The sequence below is a fragment of the Pseudopipra pipra genome, chromosome 25 (genome assembly GCF_036250125.1).
Source record: "Pseudopipra pipra isolate bDixPip1 chromosome 25, bDixPip1.hap1, whole genome shotgun sequence".
NCBI lineage: Eukaryota > Metazoa > Chordata > Aves > Passeriformes > Pipridae > Pseudopipra > Pseudopipra pipra.
In genome coordinates this window covers 5,595,782-5,614,325 of record NC_087573.1, presented here as the reverse complement: position 1 = coordinate 5,614,325, position 18,544 = coordinate 5,595,782, and the positions used below count along the sequence as shown (strand labels likewise).

General features: G+C 54.9%; 2 protein-coding genes across 9 annotated transcripts in view; one reads left to right on the top strand and one right to left on the bottom strand.

Moving 5' to 3' along the window:
- PPP1R12B (protein phosphatase 1 regulatory subunit 12B) overlaps positions 1-8,076 on the top strand; it is a 132,043-nt gene extending 123,967 nt beyond the window's left edge. For 5 of the 8 annotated variants that reach the window (XM_064635693.1, XM_064635694.1, XM_064635688.1 and 2 more), the window contains 2 exons: positions 873-1,053; positions 4,890-4,989. In XM_064635693.1, coding sequence (XP_064491763.1) covers positions 873-1,007 — 135 coding nt within the window. In that variant the 3' untranslated portion in view covers positions 1,008-1,053; positions 4,890-4,989. Of the gene's footprint in view, positions 1-872; positions 1,054-4,889 lie in introns of all 8 variants that reach the window. The other 3 variants (XM_064635689.1, XM_064635690.1, XM_064635697.1) reach the window with 1 other exon arrangement.
- A 1,130-nt stretch (positions 8,077-9,206) lies between these two features.
- SYT2 (synaptotagmin 2) lies at positions 9,207-18,289 on the bottom strand. The gene is made up of 8 exons (XM_064635730.1): positions 18,103-18,289; positions 17,791-17,960; positions 16,310-16,426; positions 15,935-16,102; positions 15,605-15,772; positions 15,058-15,175; positions 13,749-13,882; positions 9,207-13,081 (listed from the first exon to the last, which is right to left on the bottom strand). Exons 1-8 carry the CDS (start codon positions 18,266-18,268, stop codon positions 12,875-12,877), a joined length of 1,248 nt encoding a protein of 415 aa, XP_064491800.1. The 5' UTR covers positions 18,269-18,289; the 3' UTR covers positions 9,207-12,874.
- Between the last annotated feature and the right edge of the window lie 255 nt (positions 18,290-18,544).

Here is an 18,544-nt window from a genome sequence, read left to right as displayed (position 1 = left end):
GTTTGTACCTGTGTCCAGTTTGTATCTGTGCCCAGTTTGTACCTCTGCAAGCCCCAGCGTGGGGCTCAATCTCTGCACTGTCCTGTGCTTACCATTGCCTTTGTCACCAGGAATGCCAGGCTGGTACATCCCTCCTGTGGGAGATGCTCTCATTCAGACTCCTCCAGCTAAAATGAAAGACTTAAGGTTCAGACTTGCCACCTCTGGAGGTCAGAGATAAATTGAGCCCCAGAGAAGAGCTGAATTTGGGCAGGGGTGAAGAACCTCCCCAAACCTCAAACATTTTGGTGGGACTGAGCCTTGGCAGACCCAGGAGCATCACTCAGGAACAAGGGACACGAGCAGGCACAGTACCTGTCTCAGTGATCTGCTGTGGGACAGTGACACTTGCAGATGCTGTACCTTTAGGTCTGTACCTTTAGAATCTCCCATGAAGCTCTGATCGCTCTTTGCTCTACACAGCTGCTTTAACTTTTAGAGAAACATGAAGAAAAGAAGTTTTAAAGAAATTCTCAGTTCCCAGCAGTGCTTTCAGAGCCTGTGTAGGTGGTAAGTCAATGGTGATAGGTCTCACAGCAGTTCCCAAGTCCCAGGGCTGTCTGGGTAAACTAGAATATAATCCTGCTTTTTGGTGGCAAACCACTTCATTTGACCTTTTTTAAGGCTTTGGGAGCCCCTGGAGAAAGGGAGGGTTCTCAAAACATCCTCAGTGTGCTGACAGGTTTTCCCTATCCAGCACTCACTGCTACTAATTTTTCTTTTACTCTCTTTTTTCCTTTCACTCCCTGTGGACTAAATTCCCATTTCTGTGCCCGTTTGTCTCCGTGATGTTCTCTCTGTATTTCTCTATCCACTCCTCTCACTCTCTGCAGAATCTCCACCAGCTCAAACAGATTCACACCCTGAGGCAGATGAATGAGCAACTGCTGGCTGAGAACAGGGCTCTGACCCGGGTCGTAGCCAGACTTTCTCTGCCCACCAAGCCCTCAGAATCAGAGGAGCTGTAGCTGCTTTCCCTCCGGCTCATCTCGCCTCCCTGTTCCACTCTTCCAGGCAGGTCTCCACTCCCTGGCCGGGCTGTTCCCTCACCTCCCTGCTGTCCAGGGTGTCTGGTGACGCTTGTGGCTCAAAAGCTTGTGGCAAAGAATCCTCAAAATTCCAAAAGCATGGTGCTGCTGCCATGGCAGAGCTTTGCTGGAGGCTCTGCTCATCCCGCTGGCTCTCGCTCTGCTTGGCAGTGCTGCCAACCTCGCCAGCTTAGCACTGGGAAATGGCTTTGGGGTGGCTTGGCAGTGCCAGCAGCCCTATGCCCAGTACCCTGCCTGGAGACAGACCTCCAGACTGGTTTGGATTGGAAGGGACCTTAAAGCTCATCTCATTCCAGCCCCCTGCCATGGGCAGGGAGACTTTCCACTAGACCAGATTGCTCCAAACCCCGTCCAACCTGGACCCTGGACATCTGAAAATAGATGGTTTATGCTCTATGTCGACCCGTAATAGAATTCTTTTTTAATTGGACGTAGTTCAGGGAGGAGCTGGCACTCAGGAAATCAGATAATCCAAAGTCAGGATGAACAGTGTCATAAATTGGTAGGGATGTTGTGGAAAGTGCACATTTTAGACAGAAAGGGGATTTTTAGAAAAACTACAAACTGAGCTGTCCTCAGCGGTTTTTCTTGGTCACTTGAACAAAGAGGACGACCTCCTTCCCTCATGTTAAATGGAGATTTTTGAGTCTGAGCCCACAGGTTCAACATCCCCCCTGCCTCCTGTGGGCTGGTGCAGGATGGAGGACCCAGCAGGAGCTGGACCAGGAGTGCTTTGTGTTTCCATCTTCTGTTTTAAATCCAGTGCAGGGCAATTAGTGTTTGAAACCCAAAGATGACCCTTTCCTAAGCTTTGCCCTAGCACATCACACAGCTAAATTACATCCCTTCCTGCTACTTCATTGGCTCTGTGCTAAAATAAAGCTGTAACTGCTCCTTTCTTGGGGCCCTGCCTGTCCTTTGCAGGTTAGTAGGGATGTTCAGATCCCTTCAGACACAGAAGCACTGTGCTCTTGTGGGCTGGAAGTGGCACCACGGTATAAAAAAATCTATTCTTAGCACACAAATTATATCAAGGCTGATTAGCCATAGAAACAAACTAACCAGGGGAATTGTGGCTTCCCCTTTCCAGGAGTCTCAGCTCAAGCCCACATGTGTGTCCCAGGGGCTGGGAGAGTCGAGTGTCGTGCTGTGTGCCCTGGATTGTGCAGATGGTCAGGTGCAATGATCTCACTGCCTTTCTGTTTTAAATCTGCAAAAGTATCCTCCAACCCATCCTTGTCTCATTCCTTCTCACAAGTCATTCTTCTTCCCCACGTGCTTTGCGATCTGAGAGGGAAAATTGGGCAAAACCATTTCCAGACTCAGAGAACTGATGTTTCACCACCTGCAAGTCACCTCTCTTCTCCTCCTGGGAAGTGCCTGGGTTATCACTTCCCTTCCATCCCCCCCTGCTCGGGGGTGACCTGTCTGGCTGAGCTGTGGCCGGGCTCATCCTTCCCTCCTCACTCAGGTTTGCCATTCCCTGCAGTACTCAAGCTGGGGAAGAGCCATATGCTGCTCCACTGATTTATTTCAACTCTTTTAGTAGGTCTAACACAGGCTGTTGCTGGCACATGTAAACCCTGGCTCAGAGGTGTCTGTGGACATCACAGCTGTACAATGATGCCACTGGTTTCATATTCACCATGCCCTGGCAGCAGCAGTGCTTTTCAAAGAACCCCATTTTCCCAAACTCACATAATTTCTGAGGAGCCACCTTCTCCAGTATCACAGGTAACACAGAGCCCTGCTGCTCAGACCATCCTCCAGCCCAAAACTGACTTTACACCAACACTGCATCACTGTCAGCCCTGCCATCCCCTGGGGCTAGGCCACATCCCTCCTCACTGCACCTGAGACACCTATAAAGCTGTAGTTTCCAGCCCCAGCCTGTTCACATGTTGTTTATTTTACCCAACTTGAGGCCACTCAGCTTCAAAGGGAGGAACGCCCTTGGCTCAGGAAGGGTGAAGTTGTGTAGGGTCGATGTGTGGCTTTCAGAAGGGCTCACTGGACACTGATGGGAGCAGGGATACAACCAGGAAACTTTTTCAGAGACACTTATTTTACATGCACTTATGCTTCTTCATTTTTAAATAAATCACTGAAGCTGCCTGGAGCCCATGTGTGAGGTACAGCTGCTGCCAGAGCTCCCGGTGAGCTGTGGGACCAGGGTGGGTCTCTCTGGAGTTGTTTCTGGGATCCTGTGACAGATTCTCTCTACCAAAGTGAGTGGCAGGGCTTCGTACCCCCCTTATCACAGTGATGGGCACTTATCCACTCCAGGCAGGGGAGGACAAGGACTGTCCATCCACAGACTCCAGTGGGTGGTTGAGCTGTCGCAGGGCACTGGGAGGCACCAGACTGAGCCCTGGGTGAAGCTCAGGAGGAAGCAGAAAGGTGCAGAGACAGCAAGGGCTCTGCCCTGTCTCTGAGCTCCTGAGCACTTGATGATGGCAATGCCTCTCCTTTGGCCGTGAGAAATGTAAGGAGCCATAAGTGCTGTTCTGGTGACAGCCCAGCCATGGTGATGCACATCACACCACCACTGGGTCCAGGGAGACACTTCCAGCATCACTAGCTGGAGCTCTGGCCAGCCCAGCACATCAGTTTACCCTTTCCCCACTATCCCACCATGTGGTACCATTCCCCTCTTCCCTCTCTAGCAAAACCTCCTGCCTGGACTATCCACCACCAGCACCCACAGGGATGGGGTTGGGAGTATTGGGGCCACCATGGCTTGGCCTGACTGTGAAAGGAGGGAATTGTTCCAGCACTGCCCCAGGAACTGCCTGCACTCTGTGCCAGTGGTTGTGGAGGGGCTGCAGGTGGAGGGGAGCAGGTGTTGTGGTCAGAGCTGAAACTCCAGCTTAGGAGGAAGGAGAAGATTTAGTGCAGATTTTGGCTTTGGGGGAATTCCTCCAAGATTCACCTTGGCAGAAAGAAGTCATGGCTGAGCTTATAGTGGTGCTGTTCATGCCTGTGTGTGACCCTGCTGTCCCCCAGTGTGCTCCAGCAGGTCACCCTGTGGTCTGCTGGCACCTGTGGTGGGAATGACCCCTTGTCTGTCACACCAGGACGGGGGTTGGGAGTCTCCTCCTGGTGCCCCGACGGCCAGGAACAGTCCACTGAAGGTCACCCGCCTGCAGCATGGGGAGCATGGGAAGTTGGGAGGGTTTATGCCAATTAGAAATGCCAGAAGGGTCTTGTTGGAGTTATTTCTTCTCTATGTCCAAAGTGCTCAGCCTTTTGTCTGTGTTGTAACCCTTGGTTGAGCACCCAGGGGGTACCTCCAGTGTCAGTGTGTTTTACCAGTCCTCTGGCCTCAGCATGTGTTACACATCTGTGGGGTCCCAAGGAGATTTGGGGGTATTCTAAAGAGATTTTGCAGGGTCCAGTCCTAAGTGAGAATTTCAGACCTTTGTTTTCCTCTCTAGTCCTGCCAAAATGGAAAAAGCCAAAGCAGGAAAACCAGCTTTATCATTTTGTGCTGAGCTCTAATTAGCCTCTGGGCACAGGTTTGGGGTGAAACAGCTCAGAAGTGGTTCCTGCCCTCCCAGCCTGGTGCTGACCTGCTGCTGGGGCCGTGGCATTGCTTTGCACCACGGACTTCCAGGCTCGGGGCTCCCTGGCTCTGCTGTGCTCGAGTCCCCTCTCACCCCTCCACGCCTGGCAGCCAGCTTGTAAAAGCTCTGGAGATGCTCCAGAGAAATGGAACCGTGCTGGGTGGAGGGGATGCAACGTCCCCTCTGGTCCATCTGAGCTGAGCTCTGATCCCACCTTGTCTTTGTCTCTCTGCAGATTTTGACAGAGCTGAAGTCGGACAACCAAAGGCTGAAGGATGAGAATGGAGCCCTCATTCGTGTCATCAGCAAACTCTCCAAATAGGAATCCTGAGCAAAGGCAGGATGAGGAGGGGCCCTACACCAGCTGCCAACCCCACCACGAGCCCTCCCCCCCCCTTTCCCATCTGTCACGTACAGCAAGTGTTTCAGCCATGGGATCAATGTCACACCTGCCTTGCCCTGCCCTTTGCTGTACATTCCCTTTCTACCCCTATTTTCCTCCAACACACCCCCTGCCATTTTATTATTTTTAATTTAAGCATGTTGTGGTATCTCGGACATTTTATTCAAGGGAGAAACATGAGGACTGGGTTTGAGCTGCCAAAACTTCTTCCAGAAGCCCAGTATTTGGTGTCGGACTCTGACCTGGAGTGGGAAGCTCCTACTGTAAAAAATGACACCTCAAAAACTAATCCAGCACATCCAAGCCCTGTACAGGTGGGAAATGTGAACCCAGGCTGGGACTCTGAGGATGCACATCAACCCACTGAGATGTGGGACTGGCTAAATGTGATGCTGTGAAAGCCACCTGGGCTCATGTCTGTCACAGGCTGCTTTGCACAGAGACTTTCTCCTCCTCTTGCCCCAGTAGACCCAGTCCTTTATTTAAGATTTTGAACCTGTTCGGTAACATCAGCACTGACACTTGGCATCAGACCCTTATCCCTCACCCTCCCCTTCACCCAGCCTGGGTGATTCCATGTCACGTTGTGTTCTTCCAGGGCTCCTGTCTGTAATTAGTAGCACCCAGTTGCACCTGGACTCTTGCTCCTTGGGACAGGAGGTGTCTTCTGAGCTTTCTGAAGGACGAGCTTGAACCCTTAGAGACCCTCTGCTGCTTATACACATGTGTGAGCGTGAATCACCTCGCAGGGAGCTGTGCCCACACCAGACACCAGCCTCCCTGTCCTAACAGCCATCTGGGACGTTCTGCTGTCTCCATGAAGGCAGAGCCCCGTAGTGGAGTCTGGTCTGGTATTTTGGGTACCTCACTTGGATTTGCAGCAGAATTTGTAGAGAGGGGAAATGCCAGAGTCCTGTTCCCTCCCACCCTTCTGTTGGTGAAGCAGCTTGGCACAGCTGGATTCCGAGGCAGAGGACCATGGAGCAGTGATCACTTGTCCTCCCACACACCTTGGAAAGGTGAGGGTGCGTCGGTGTCAGACAGACAAGGAGCTGCTGGTGACTGAATCACTGTGATGAAAGTCTCCTAACCTGTCAAAAGCTTGTGATAAGCCTTGACCTTGAAGGAAACCTCTAAAAGTACCCCTCTTTAATCTTATATGCACTCAGAACAGCTTGGAATTGTTCTCCCCATGGGCATTGGCTCCTCTCTCCATGCTCTGGGACCTGTCATCAGGTCTGTTCAGCTTCCCCTTAACTGACTCCTCTCAAACAATACCTTCCCTCTCAGAGACATCTTGCTGTATCCAAACCACTCTCCCATCTACATCCTTCCATATTTGTCCTTTCATTCCCTTTGTCCTTGGACTCCCAGCTCCATCTGGCCAAGGGCTGCAGTCTCAGTCACTGAACCTGGAGGTGGCGATGAAGCAGCTCTGCCCACGTTCCCAGGCAGCTCTGCTCTGGGAGAGAGAGATGAGATACTTGAGCAGAATACTTGAGCTTGCTCAACAGGGTAAAATTTGTCAGTAAATCCTGGGCTTTTTGGAACCTTTTGCTGGTTATTGCCTCAGAAAGCATCTTTATTTTTCTCTCCCTTGGGCTTTTTCTCTTTGGGTTCCCCCCCCCCCCCCCCCAGTTCTCCATCTTTCCTGCTTCCCCTCCCTGTCCTGCCTGTTTCCACCTCTCTTGCTCTTCCTAGAGCTGCCATCTTTCCCCAGGCAGCTCTGGCCAGAGGTTCCTCTTCAGCCGGTGGAGCCGTTTGCATGGCGTTAGGTGCCGTTTCTCCTGGTACACTGAGGCCCTTCCTCTGCTGCTGAGCTTTGGGAGGAAGAGACCAAAGCTGGTAAAGGCATCAGGGTTTCTGCAGAGCACTGCCTAAACCAGGCGTCCTTTTTATATTCCTTGATTTTAACCCTGCTCTATTTAACAGCTTTAAGTCTTGAGATCCGGTCAATGCTTCCCCTGCACGCCATTCCCCCTTGGTGCACTCTTTATGTGAGTACTTCTGCCGTTCTTGGTGTTTTCTCTCTTGGTGACCTGCTCCTCACTCCAGCCTCGGGCTCTTGGCTCTGATCAGGAGATCAGGAGCCCTGTCCCTTGTGTGCCGTGCAGAGAAGATGCTCACCAGCTGATGGTGAGGATGAGAGTTGGCACTAAAGATCCTGTTCTTCTCACAGGGCGGGTTCCTGGCAGCAGGAAGAAGCCTGGTGTCTGTTTTAGGGAGAGGGTTCAACCCAATCTGACAAACCCATCCCGCACTGATGTTTTGCCCCTTCCTAGCAGGACACTCACTGTGTTTTTTTCCTAAGGAACAGTATGGGAAGGCTGTGGGAGGCTCGTTCCTCTTAATGGCACCTTGCAAAGCCAAACTGCTTTAGCTGAAGTGTCTGCTTAGCACTGGATTCCCCCCTGAACCCCAGCCAGGGGGGAGGGCCCCCACAGCTCAGTGTCCCTGGTCAGCCAAAGCTGTGAGCGTTTCTCAGTGACGGTGCAGTTGCAAACCAAATTCTTGAGAATTAACCTTTTTTTGTCTCACTTCATGCCTGACATAACCAGTGCACTGAGGAGGTGACAAACAGGACACCTTGAACCCTGTGCGTGGGACAGGGTGCAGAGCGAGCAGGTTTTAAAACTGATCCCTCTTGGAACCAGAGCATTTGCGAGAAGTGGTTTCCCTTAGGGAACACGAGGTGGTTTTTTTCTAAGCAATTGCTTGGGGTGAATTCATTTTTATTGCTTGGGGTGAACCCGCCTGTTGTGGCTGCAAGTTTTATGATGGCTCTTTGTAAATAAACTCCTTGGAGAAGCAGGACTGGCTGACGAGATGGGGAGAGAATGTATTTTTATGCAACTTTTGAGTGGCCTTTCAAACCCTGAGATGAATGATTTGTTTTACTGGTTGTTGTTATATAGTATTATAAGTGTGTTTGAAAGTTTGGGAATAATATTCACAGCTATGATGCTTGTAAACACAACAGTATTTATAAATGAATAAAATAAGAGTTGATAAAATAGAAGCTTTGACCTTGCTTCCGTCTTTCTGGAATTATAAGTTATTTGGACTAAAATTCCGTGTTTCTCCCAAAATTCTCATGGCATAACAGTGTCCATCATCCATAAAAGCACAAATGCTACAGCAGCAGCTACAACACAGGTGCCTGTTCAGGGGAAGCTGAAATGAAGGAACTGGGATGCATATCCCTGAAAGCCTCTCACCAGTGGGAAGGCAAAAGGGAGAGGGTCCCATCTGCTCCTTGGAACCACACTGGGGGTCAGGACCATCTGCCCCATTCTGCCAAGTCCTGTGTTTGCTCTTCTCAGGAGTTTGGCCAGGACAAAGTGTGGCAAAGACACGGGCAGGTGATGGTGTCACACCTGGGATCCTCTGTCCCAGGTGAGGCTGCTGGAAACCTGCATGTGTTCCAGACTTCAGAGGTGGTTGGAGCAGGTTGAGCTCTTCCCTTGGGATCTGGGGGTGTCCAGTGCGTCTGCAAAGCAGGGCAGGACCTAAACATGACTGTAGGGACCAGACTCTGTCGGGGGGGAAGAATTTGGTGGGGACCACCTGTACCCCATGTCTGGTCCACCACACTCAGCCAAGGGCCAGGGCTCAAGGCTGAGAACAAGTCACAGGGAGCTGGTGGAGCTCAGCCTGGAGGAAAGGAGGGTCAGGTGGGACCTTCTCACTCTCTGCAACTCCCTGACAGGAGGGGGGAGCCGGGGGTGGTTGGGCTCTGCTCCCAGGGAACAAGGGGCAGGACAAGAGGAAATGGCCTCAAGCCGTGCCAGGGGAGGTTTAGGTTGGATATTGGGAAAAATGTCTTCACTGAAAGGCTGTTTGGGCCCTGGCACAGCTGCCCAGGGTAGTGGTGGAGTCACCATCCCTGGAAGTGTTCAGAAGACACTTGGGGACATGGTTAGTGGTGAACATGGCAGTGCTGGGGGGAATGGTTGGACTCAATGATCTTAGAGGGCTTTTCCAACCTCAGTGATTCCATGATTCCATGATTCCGTGGGGGACTTGGGCACTCATGGGGTTCCCCTCACACCTCCTTCCCTCCACTGTCCCTGGGGTCCCTACCCTGGGACCTGCCCCTCTCCACGGATGTCCCGCCAGCCCCGGCAGCAAGACCAGAAGGGAACCAGCTCCTTTCAGCTCGTTTCTTTAATAAGGAGACAGAGATCATTACAAAATAACCATCGAACGATCAGAGACGGGAACGACACAGTCCACACGAGGGGAAGGGGCGTTAAAAGCAGCTTCCGCCGGAGCCGAGCGCTGCGGGGCCGGGACGGGGCAGAGCGGGGCCGGCACTGGGGGGCCGGGAATGGCCGAGCCTGCGACTCCCGAAGGAGCTGGCTCCTCCCTTCCAGTTTGAGGGGGGAAAAAGGAAAAGAAAGCAGAGCCTGTTGCCAAGACTCGCGGCTTCTCTTCCTTTTAACCCCGGGAGCATCTCTGTGGCACAGCTGGGTTTGCTCCGCGGGGCAGCCAGGAGAGGGGAATGCCAGCTCTCATCCCCAAAAACAGAAACCACCTGACTGGACGTGGCAGATATAACCCAAATTGCTCCGAAAAGCATTTTCACCACCAGCTTTTCCATCACAGAAATGCCCCCGGCAGGTCGGCCCCGGCGTCTGTGCCCAGCGCTGCCCCGTTCCCTCGCCCGGGTTGGCAGCGGCATCTGTGGCCACCGAGGCCGTGGCCGATGCTCGCCCTGGCAGCCTGAGCCCCACGAAACCAGGGGGACGGTGGACACACGGGGGAAGGAGGTCACGGCTCACCGTGCTCTTATATGGCTTCTAAAGTTGCTCTGACGGTGAGATGAACCAACGCCACACAGGACACGGAAGCCACGATGTTGCCGCTACCCGGCCATGGGACAAACGCGACGAGGTACAGGAACAAGACACACATGGATGGCACGGGCTGCTCGGTGACGGCTCCGCTGGCGGGCCGGGCTTGGCATGCTTCTGCTTCTTGGCATTATTTTCTTCTTTTACATGATTTTATTGGGGGTTTTCGTTTTATTGAGGGGGTAAAAATAACCAGGGCGGTGGAGAGCTCTCGAGCGATGAGTTCCCTTGGTCGCCGTGTCCCCCCTCGCTGAAGGCCGAGGTGGGGACGGCGGTGCCGGGGGCGGCGGCAGCGCCGGGCGGGGGCCATGCTGCTACTGCTACGGCTGCATCACATGCACTGCTCGTGGTATTTACAGCTATGTCTCCATATATTTTACCTACACATAGCTAAGGGGGGGGGGGGGGAGAGGGGGGTCAGAGGCAGCGCAGATGGCTTCAATACGTTGGTTGGTTTTCCCCTTTTTATTAAAAAAAAAATAAATTAAATTATGTATTAAAGTCACAGTCTTCCCCCTCCCCCCCTCCCACCCCCCAGGCTTAGAGAGTCTGAATGGAAACCAGCCAGGTGGGATCTCTGCTCCTGGTGAGACCCTGGCAGGTCTGGGGGTGCGGGTGGGGTGTGGGGGGGAGGGGTGTGGATGGGGGTGCACAGGAGGGGGTGCAGGGGTACAGGTGTGTACAGGTGTGTACAGCTGTGCAGGTGTATAGGTGTGCACGTGTACAGGTATGCACAACTCCACCTGCTCCCCAGGGGAGGCTGCAGGGCTGTGCACTCTCTCTGACTGCCAACAGGAGGATTTCAGTGCTCTTTCCAATTTCTTCTTTTTTAACCCATTTCCGTGTAAGGCAAACCCCCGCCCCAACCAGTGGCTGGATGGACCCCAAAGTGAGACTGAATCCAGCTAGTGCTCCTCGCTGTGGGGCATCCTCACCCTCTCAACTCCCCCTTTAATTAAAAGCATCCCGAGACTTCTTCTCCCTTTGGCTACAGGAGCAGGGCAAGACCCATTTGCTGATGCTGACACATTGATTAGGAAAAGGGACTTATTAAAGGTGGAGATAGCCTTGTGGGACCACTTGCTTGATGACCCCTTCAAACCTGGTGTGACCCTAGTGCCACTTTCACCGGGGCATGAGCCAAGCGCAGCCATGGTGGTGGTGGAGGTGGTCGTTGGAGGTGCCCATCCAACATCCCCCCCCATGCAGCCTGGTTACCTGAGCCCAAAGCTCCTAAGGATGGAGCCATCCTTCCCTGGGGAACCGTCCCAGAGCTGCATGTCCCTCTAGGGGCAAGGGCTGATCCCTGTGTCCATCTGAAACCCCTGAGATGTGGCTGCCACCAAATTTCCCATCATCTCCCCACCTCCAGCCAGGGCCAGGATGCCCTTTCGGAACCGGAAGCTGTGGGAGCTGCTGAAGTCTCCAACACTGCTGGGCTGAGCTCAGTTTTGGCACTTTGTCCCCAGACTCAGGACTGCACCAAGCTCCCAGCCCAGACATTGGACCCCCCAGAGCAGTGGCCCCAGTGCTGGGGCGTCCCCGGGGCTCAGCTCCATTGTGGCAACGCCCTTCACTGCTGCACTGTGGCAGAACCCCCAAAACCAAGTCCAGGGAAGCCAAGTGGAGCTGTGAGCGTGAGGCTGACGGGGAGTCAAAGCTGGGATGGGGACACCGGCTCATGTCAGAGCTCCAGTACAGACTGGGCTGAACTGGGCAGGGCTGCTGGATCCTCTCCCAGCTGCAGGGAACAGTGTTGGCTTTCCAGCTCAGGGGCTTGGTCTGACAGTGGGAGAGGTGGTCTGGAGAAGCTCTTGCCCACTGTCAGGGACACGGATATGGCTTAAACACCCTGAAGGGAGCAGGATGGAGTAGATTTGGCAGCCAGTGGCCTGGTGGGGAGTAGCAGCTTGTGGGGGTCAGAGGCTTTGGTCCCTTTTTGGCCCTGGGCTCGCTCTCGTCGTCTACATCGGGTGGGCTGCAGTGGTGGGGCTGGAGCTCCCCAAAGCCCCCCCAGCTGCCCCCAGGCTGTGCCGGGGTGCCCACGGTGGGTCTGAGCCCTGGTGACACACAATGGATGGGCTTTGGGGAGGCACCTGGCACTGCTCTGGGGTTCTGCCCTCACCACGTTTGGAGACCTCTCAGCATAAACCTGCCTTGTGGAAGCATCTTGACCTACAGATTTCACCCAGCACTGCCCTTGTTTGGCCTCTGGGGACACAGTGGAGATGGTGGCGATGGTGGTGATTGATGCACTGATGGTGCATCCACATCCATGTCTCCTCAGAGCAGCCCCCCCAGGGCTCCCGGGGCTCAGACAGGCCCCCACAGCTCCAGTTGCAACACCAAGGGCTCAGCACCCCACCACCACACCAGCCACAGAGAGGATCCCCTGCAAACCTCTCCCCAGAGAAGCCAAACCTGGAGCTGACCAAAGGCATTCAGCCATCCCTGGGGAAGACCAGGGGGAGGCACCTGGATCTTTCCAGAGAGTCTTCTCCACTGTTTTGCTGTCCTACAGCTGACCATGACCCGAGCAAGCACAGTGGGTCTAGTCATTCCACACCGTCAGTCTCCGGTATCACCTCCATGCAACTTTCCATGGTTCCCCACGTGATCCCAAGGGAAGGATGACAGCAGCAGTGCTGCAGGCTGGTGACGTGGCTGCCGGGGAAGGTCCCAGGCACGCCGGTGGCTTTGCACTGGGCAGGGATGGTGAGCGGAGGCGGCAGGACATGCAGCACAAAGGGAGCGATGCTGAAGAACGAAAAGAACCATCCGTGTCTTTAACCTCTTCCCCTGGAAGCTATTGGGACTGCCTGGAAACCCTTCCAGAGCCATCAAAGGGCATTTCAGCTTAAAACAGAACAAAAAAACCAAGACGGGGGGTTGCAGAACCGAGGTATCAGTAGCTCTGGGCCGCGCCGACTGTCCGAGTGCCGCGCCGGCCGCCAGAGCCGCCTATTTGTTCTTCCCGAGAGCTGCATCTACTTCTTCCTCTGGCTTCAGCGAGTGCCACTGGGCGATGGGCCGCCGGGGGTTGGCCAGCATGTCGGACCAGTGCCGCAGCTCTGTGCCGGTGGAGTTGCAGCCCGTGAAGATCTTGCCGATGGCTTCGTTCTTCCCCAGCTTGTCATAGTCCAGCACCGTGATCACCACTTGCACTTTCTACAGGAGGAAAAACCTTCTTTAGAGGGTGGAAAGGCACGGCACCGTGATGGCTCTGTGGTCTCAGGGTGCTGCAGGGATCCCCCAAGGCTGAGCCCTGTCATGGCCCATTTTGGGGCAGGGCCCCCTCTGTGCTTCCTGCACATCATTCCCAAGGAGCCCAGGGCTGCAGAGCCACAGTGGGGACCCAGCTCATCCTGACCTAACTCACCTGGGAAAGGTCACCAAGGTGTGGTGAAGGAGCTGGGTAAGAGTTCTGGGCTACTGGGCCAGGGCAAGGGGCAAGTGTGGGGGCTTGGGTAGGACATGGAGGGGCAGAAGGCACTGGCCAGTGGTCCAAAATGCCTTTAGGAGCACTGGGGGGTCCTTGTTATGCCTGGGGTGAGCACTGTAGGAGCAGGAGCAGAGGAAAGCCCTGTTCCAGCTGTTGTCTCTGTTGGGGTTGCATCTCCCATAGGTGCTGCCCAGCCTCCCAACTCTGCCCCTGCACCAGCTGCTCTCAGCATCAGTCCAGGCCCAGGATGGGACTGGGTCTATCTCAGGGACCAGGAGCTCGGCAGGAGCCACTCAGGTTGGTGAGAATGCTGGGAAATGGGCTCAGGCAGCTGCAGGACATCTCCCATCACCCTCCCCCTTTTCTGCCTCCCAGGGGAGTCATCAGACAAACCTGTATCTGCTCGAAGGGGATCTCAAAGCTGAAGGACTCATTGAAGTAAGGGTTCAGGGTCTTCTTCTTGACTGTGGTCTTCTTCTTCTTCAGCCTCTTGCCATTCTGCAGCAGGTGGATCTTCACGTAGGGATCTGGGGGTCAGGAGGGTGCATCAGCCAGGGATGAGATGCCCAGGGAGCACCATCAGCCAAGAGGCATCTCAGCCCAGGATGAGGTAGAGATGTCCATGAGCTCTGGGGTTTGTTGATGGGGACCAAAGTCAAAATAGCTGGGATGGAGAGGATTTGTGGGAGCAACTGGACGAGGGATGGAGCATTTCTGCATGCAACAGAGCTGGGAAAGGGTCTGGAAAGTCAGTCAGATGAGGAATGGCTGAGAGAGCTGGGGAGGTTCAGCCTGGAGAAAAGGAGGCTCAAAGGGGACACTTTTGCTCTCTACAACTCCCTGACAGGAGGGTGGAGCTGGGGGGTTCTGCTCCCAGGTAACTAGCCAGGGAGAAATGGCCTCTAGCTGCAACAGGGGAGGTTCAGGTTGGATGTCAGGAAGAATTTCTTCACTGAAAAGGTTGTCAAGCATTGGAATGGACTGCCCAAAGAGGTGGTGGAGTCACCGTCCAAGGAGGTGTCCAAGGAACAACTGGACATGGCACTTAGTGCTCTGGGATGGTTGAAAAAATGGGGATTGGTCACAGGTTGGACCCAATGATTTTGGAGGTCTTTTCCAACATTAATTCTGTGATTCTGTGCTGAGGGTCCTCTTGTAGGAGGACTGGGGACAGTGGAGTGACAGCTGGCCTGTCAGGTGGCATCTGTCACCCATGTTTCTGGAGTAGGACACCCCACAATAAAGCTGAACCCTTCCAGCCATGCAGGGACTGCTCTTCCCGTGGTTAAGGCAGGTCTGGAAAGAGTTGAAGACCCCTGGGCACACTCAGCCCCACGATGGGGTTGGGAAGACTCTTTGAGCAAAAACATTCTGTCAGCTGAGATCCCTGGAACAAGTCAAGGAGGAGCAGGACCAGGAGAAAATGGCAGAGAAGAATTTTCACCACCCAGGTCCTGCAGCATCCTGGTCCTGGACACAGTGTGAGACCAAATTCAAAACATCCTTCCTAAGGGTGGAGGATTCATCCCATGCCCATCTTCCTTTGCCCTCCAGCCAGACCTTGGGCTGCCTCCAATGCAGGAGGAGGCACTGGGGGGGCTTCCCCGAGTCCAGCCAGACTGATGGCCCCAGTGTTCTTCCTGACAAAAGGTGCTGAGAGCCCCAGTGGGGCAGGAGGAGGCTGCCCCCAAGTGACACTCACCTGAGAGACCCCCGACATCCATCTTCTTCAGGTTCTTGGCCTCCAGGATGCAGACAGTGAGCTTCCCGGCCGTGGGCACGTACCGGAGAGAGATGCAGATGTCTCCCAGCTTCTCTGGCTGCCAAGGAAAGCAGGGAGTGGATATCAAAGCGTTGCCAGCGCATCAGACTGCACTGTTTGGACATGGTCCCACATGCAGGTCCCCCCAAACCCTGCTCAGCCTTCGATACAGGCACAAGCTGGCACCCCATGCACCAGCACAAGGGTTTGATCACTGGGTCTGGAGCTGGTCAGGCCCAGCACAGCACTCAAGATGTTTTATACTCTTCATTTTTTGTGACAAAAAGGTTTTTACGCAGAGGAACAAGACGGCAGATCCTGCCCAGAACTCATAGCCAGGACAAGAATGAGTCCCACCCCAGTGGGACCCCACATGATCATCACCCTGAGCGCTGTGGGATGGTCCCAAAAGCAGAGCTCACCCCGTGGCCACCCCCATCTAAATGCCCCAACCAAGAGGTTCAGCTGGCTGAGGGCTGGCTCTCACCTCCTCCTTCTCCCCGCTCTGCAGGTCCCGCCACTCCTCGATGGGCTGGCCCAGGTCCACCGTGTTCATGGGCACCTTCACCTCCCCGATGATGTCGTGCTTGGAGAAGCGGTCAAAGTCATAGATGGCCATCACCAGCGTCTTCCCACCCAGCTCTTGGTAGGGCACCTGCACAAACAGGGACAGCAACCGGGCTGACAGAGAGCTCAGAGGACCCCGAGCCAGGACCACCTGCTCCCAGCAGTGAGGGTCAGCGTATGGGACCAGTGCAGTCAGTGAGAAGGAGGGGAGTGGGAGGCAAGGTCTTGTGTTGTGGGTGAAGGGTCTCACCTTGAAGGTGAAGGTCTCGTTGAAGGCAGGGTTGAGTGTCTTCTTCTGCACTTTGGTCTCGTACTTTTTCTTCTTGTCAGGCAGCAGGAACACCTTGACATAAGGGTCTGAGGTGCCCCCCATGTCCAAAGCTGGCAGTTCAGCGGCTTGGAGGATTCCCACTGTCAGCTGGAGGGGGCAGAGGAGTGTCCTTATTAAGGACAGCCCAGGTACACTCTGCAGATCTCCACTCATCTCCAGCCCAAGGCAGGATTTCCTCAGCACCCAGCTCCTCCTTCCCTCCCATGCCACCCGGGTCCAACATGGAGACTTGTCCCCTCAAAAATCCCCCTGGGCAAACCCCACTCCTCAGCTGAGCCCCAGCCCCTCCATCACCTGATTGGCCTGGAAATCGTAGTCCAGTGAGAACTGCAGCTTGCCCAGGTTCTCTGGCTCCTTCTCCTCCTCCTCACCTTCCCCCTCCGTCAGACCCGTCTCTGCATCATCGTCGTCCTGTTGGTCCTGCAGTGGCAGCCGCAGTGCCCAGCTCAGCAGCACGGTCACAGCCCAGCCTCCCCGTCCCCACACCAGGGGACCCCAGCACCACAACCCTACTGGCATCTCAACACCCAGGTTCTCCCCATCAGAGGAACGGAGACCCCTGTGCTGGGGACACAAATCACTGATAGAGCAGTCTGGGGGTGGCATTGGCTCTGCCACAGCCACAGGGCTGCCAGGGAGCCCCCGGTGCTGGTCCAGACTAGGTGGCATGAGGGGCTTCCTTGGACCACCAGAACAAGGGGTTGGCTCCAGTGGAGTGAGGTTTGGTGCTGTACCCCCCAGCCTGTGCTTGGGGAAGCACTACAGCCAGTGCTTTGCAGACTCAGAAATAGAGATACACCTTAATTGTCCCCAGGAAAAGCCACCCCTCTTCCTGCCTCTCCAAGCCATGGTCTGTAGGGTGGGAGTCCTGGCTCCTTATCTCCTCTCTGACATGTCTCCAGGTCCCCCAACCCACCCTGGAAGCAGATGATGGAGAAGGAGGCTCATGGTGACACTTACCATGGAGGGTGTCCCAGGATGGGGAGGGACCAGGCAGCCAGGGCAGCAGGGTGGAAGGAGGCCAGGGCACCACAAGGGAAGACAGACACATTAGACAGAACACTGAGGGACCCATGGGGTGGGGGGGGGTCAGGGTTTGTATGACCCTGTGGAGTCCCAGGGGATACAGCCCCTGCTCTCTACTGGGGAATCCCACCCCACATCTCCTACCGCTCCTGCTCCAGCCCTGCCTGCATGTTCATGGTGCCCACACAGCTCTGAAGAGCAGGAACAGGCACCCAAAATCTCTCACCCCCTCTAAATGGCCCTGAGTCAAGGCCATGGAAATGGCTGGAGTGGCCCCAAGCCTTCAGGTACCAAAGCCCACCTCAGGCTGGCCCCAAGGATGGGGAGACAGCCCCAGGTCTGCTCCAGGTACCAGCACCTGCCTCTCGACCCCAAACTGGCAGGTGTTTTGCCCTGGTGGCCCTCCCCTCTTGGCTAAAGGCTCAGTGAAATGAGGGTAACCCAGAGGGAGGCAGGAAGATGAAAGGGATTAATTTAACATTTTCTGATTCGTGTGAAGCATTGGCAGGTCCAGGACAGCTCGAGCCTGGTCCCATCTGGGCCAGTGGGCACTGAAAGAGGACAGTGCTGCTGTCTCAGGTCCTGGCTCCTGTCTGCACTGTCCCATCCCAGTGGCTGGTGGCTCCATGTCCTGGCTTCAGATATCCTGGTGACTCTATCCCAATCTGCTGCCTGATCTAGGGGTGCCCCAGCACAGTTCATCGCTCATCCGGAGGGATTGTTGGCCAAGCAGCCCAGAAGGACATCACCTGGTTGCCTGACTTCATGTCCTTCATGTTCATGGCATTCTTCATGCCTTTGCCCTTCTCTTTCTTGTTCTTCTTCTTCTTGCAGCAGCACTTCTTGCAGATGCAGAAGCAGCAGGTGAGGATGAGGAGTCCGGCTACCACTGCGATGGCGATGAGGGCCCAGGGTGGAACTGCAGGCAAAAGCCAGTGTTGTGGTCAGCCCTGCAGCTCCCTCCCAACCACCCCAAAATCTTGTCCGACATGTTGCCCGAGGACCAGCACGGTGGTGGGGCCATCAGGAGGGTAGCACCTGGGAAAGAAGCAGCTACTCACGGGGGATCTTGTTGAGCTCGTTCATGAACTTGTCCCTCAGCTTGGTGAACATGTCCTCCTTGCTCTCGCCTGGCCCCGCGGCCTCGGTGGAGTTCTCCATCGTGCTCATGGGCATCGTGGTGGCCGTGGCCTCTGGGGCCATCATAGACGCTTGTTTGAACGTCATGGTTCAGGGGCTCCCTGAAACACAACATCACCCTGTGGTCACACAGGTCCTGCTGCCCCTGCTCCTCCCTGTGCCCTGGCAGCGGCCCCAGTAGCACTGGGATCAGCATGGACAGCAGGGCTGCAGCAGGACACCTCATCCTCTGCTGGAGGGGCACAGACCCCATGGCTGTGAGAGATCAGACACCTGGATCCCTCCCAAGTGATAAGAAGTCCAGCGGACCCCTGAGTTTCCTGGCCCTTGACATCTCCAAAGCCACCGGGAGCATCACCCAGC

Coding starts and splice junctions, on each gene's coding strand:
- SYT2 (XM_064635730.1), bottom strand. CDS start 18,268: ATGACGTTCAAACAAGCGTCTATGATGGCCCCAGAGGCCACGGCCACC. Junction 17,961..18,102: donor CGAGCTCAACAAGATCCCCC/GTGAGTAGCTGC, acceptor TTTTGCCTGCAG/TTCCACCCTGGGCCCTCATC. Junction 13,082..13,748: donor TCCCCTTCGAGCAGATACAG/GTTTGTCTGATG, acceptor TTCCTCCTGTAG/AAAGTGCAAGTGGTGATCAC.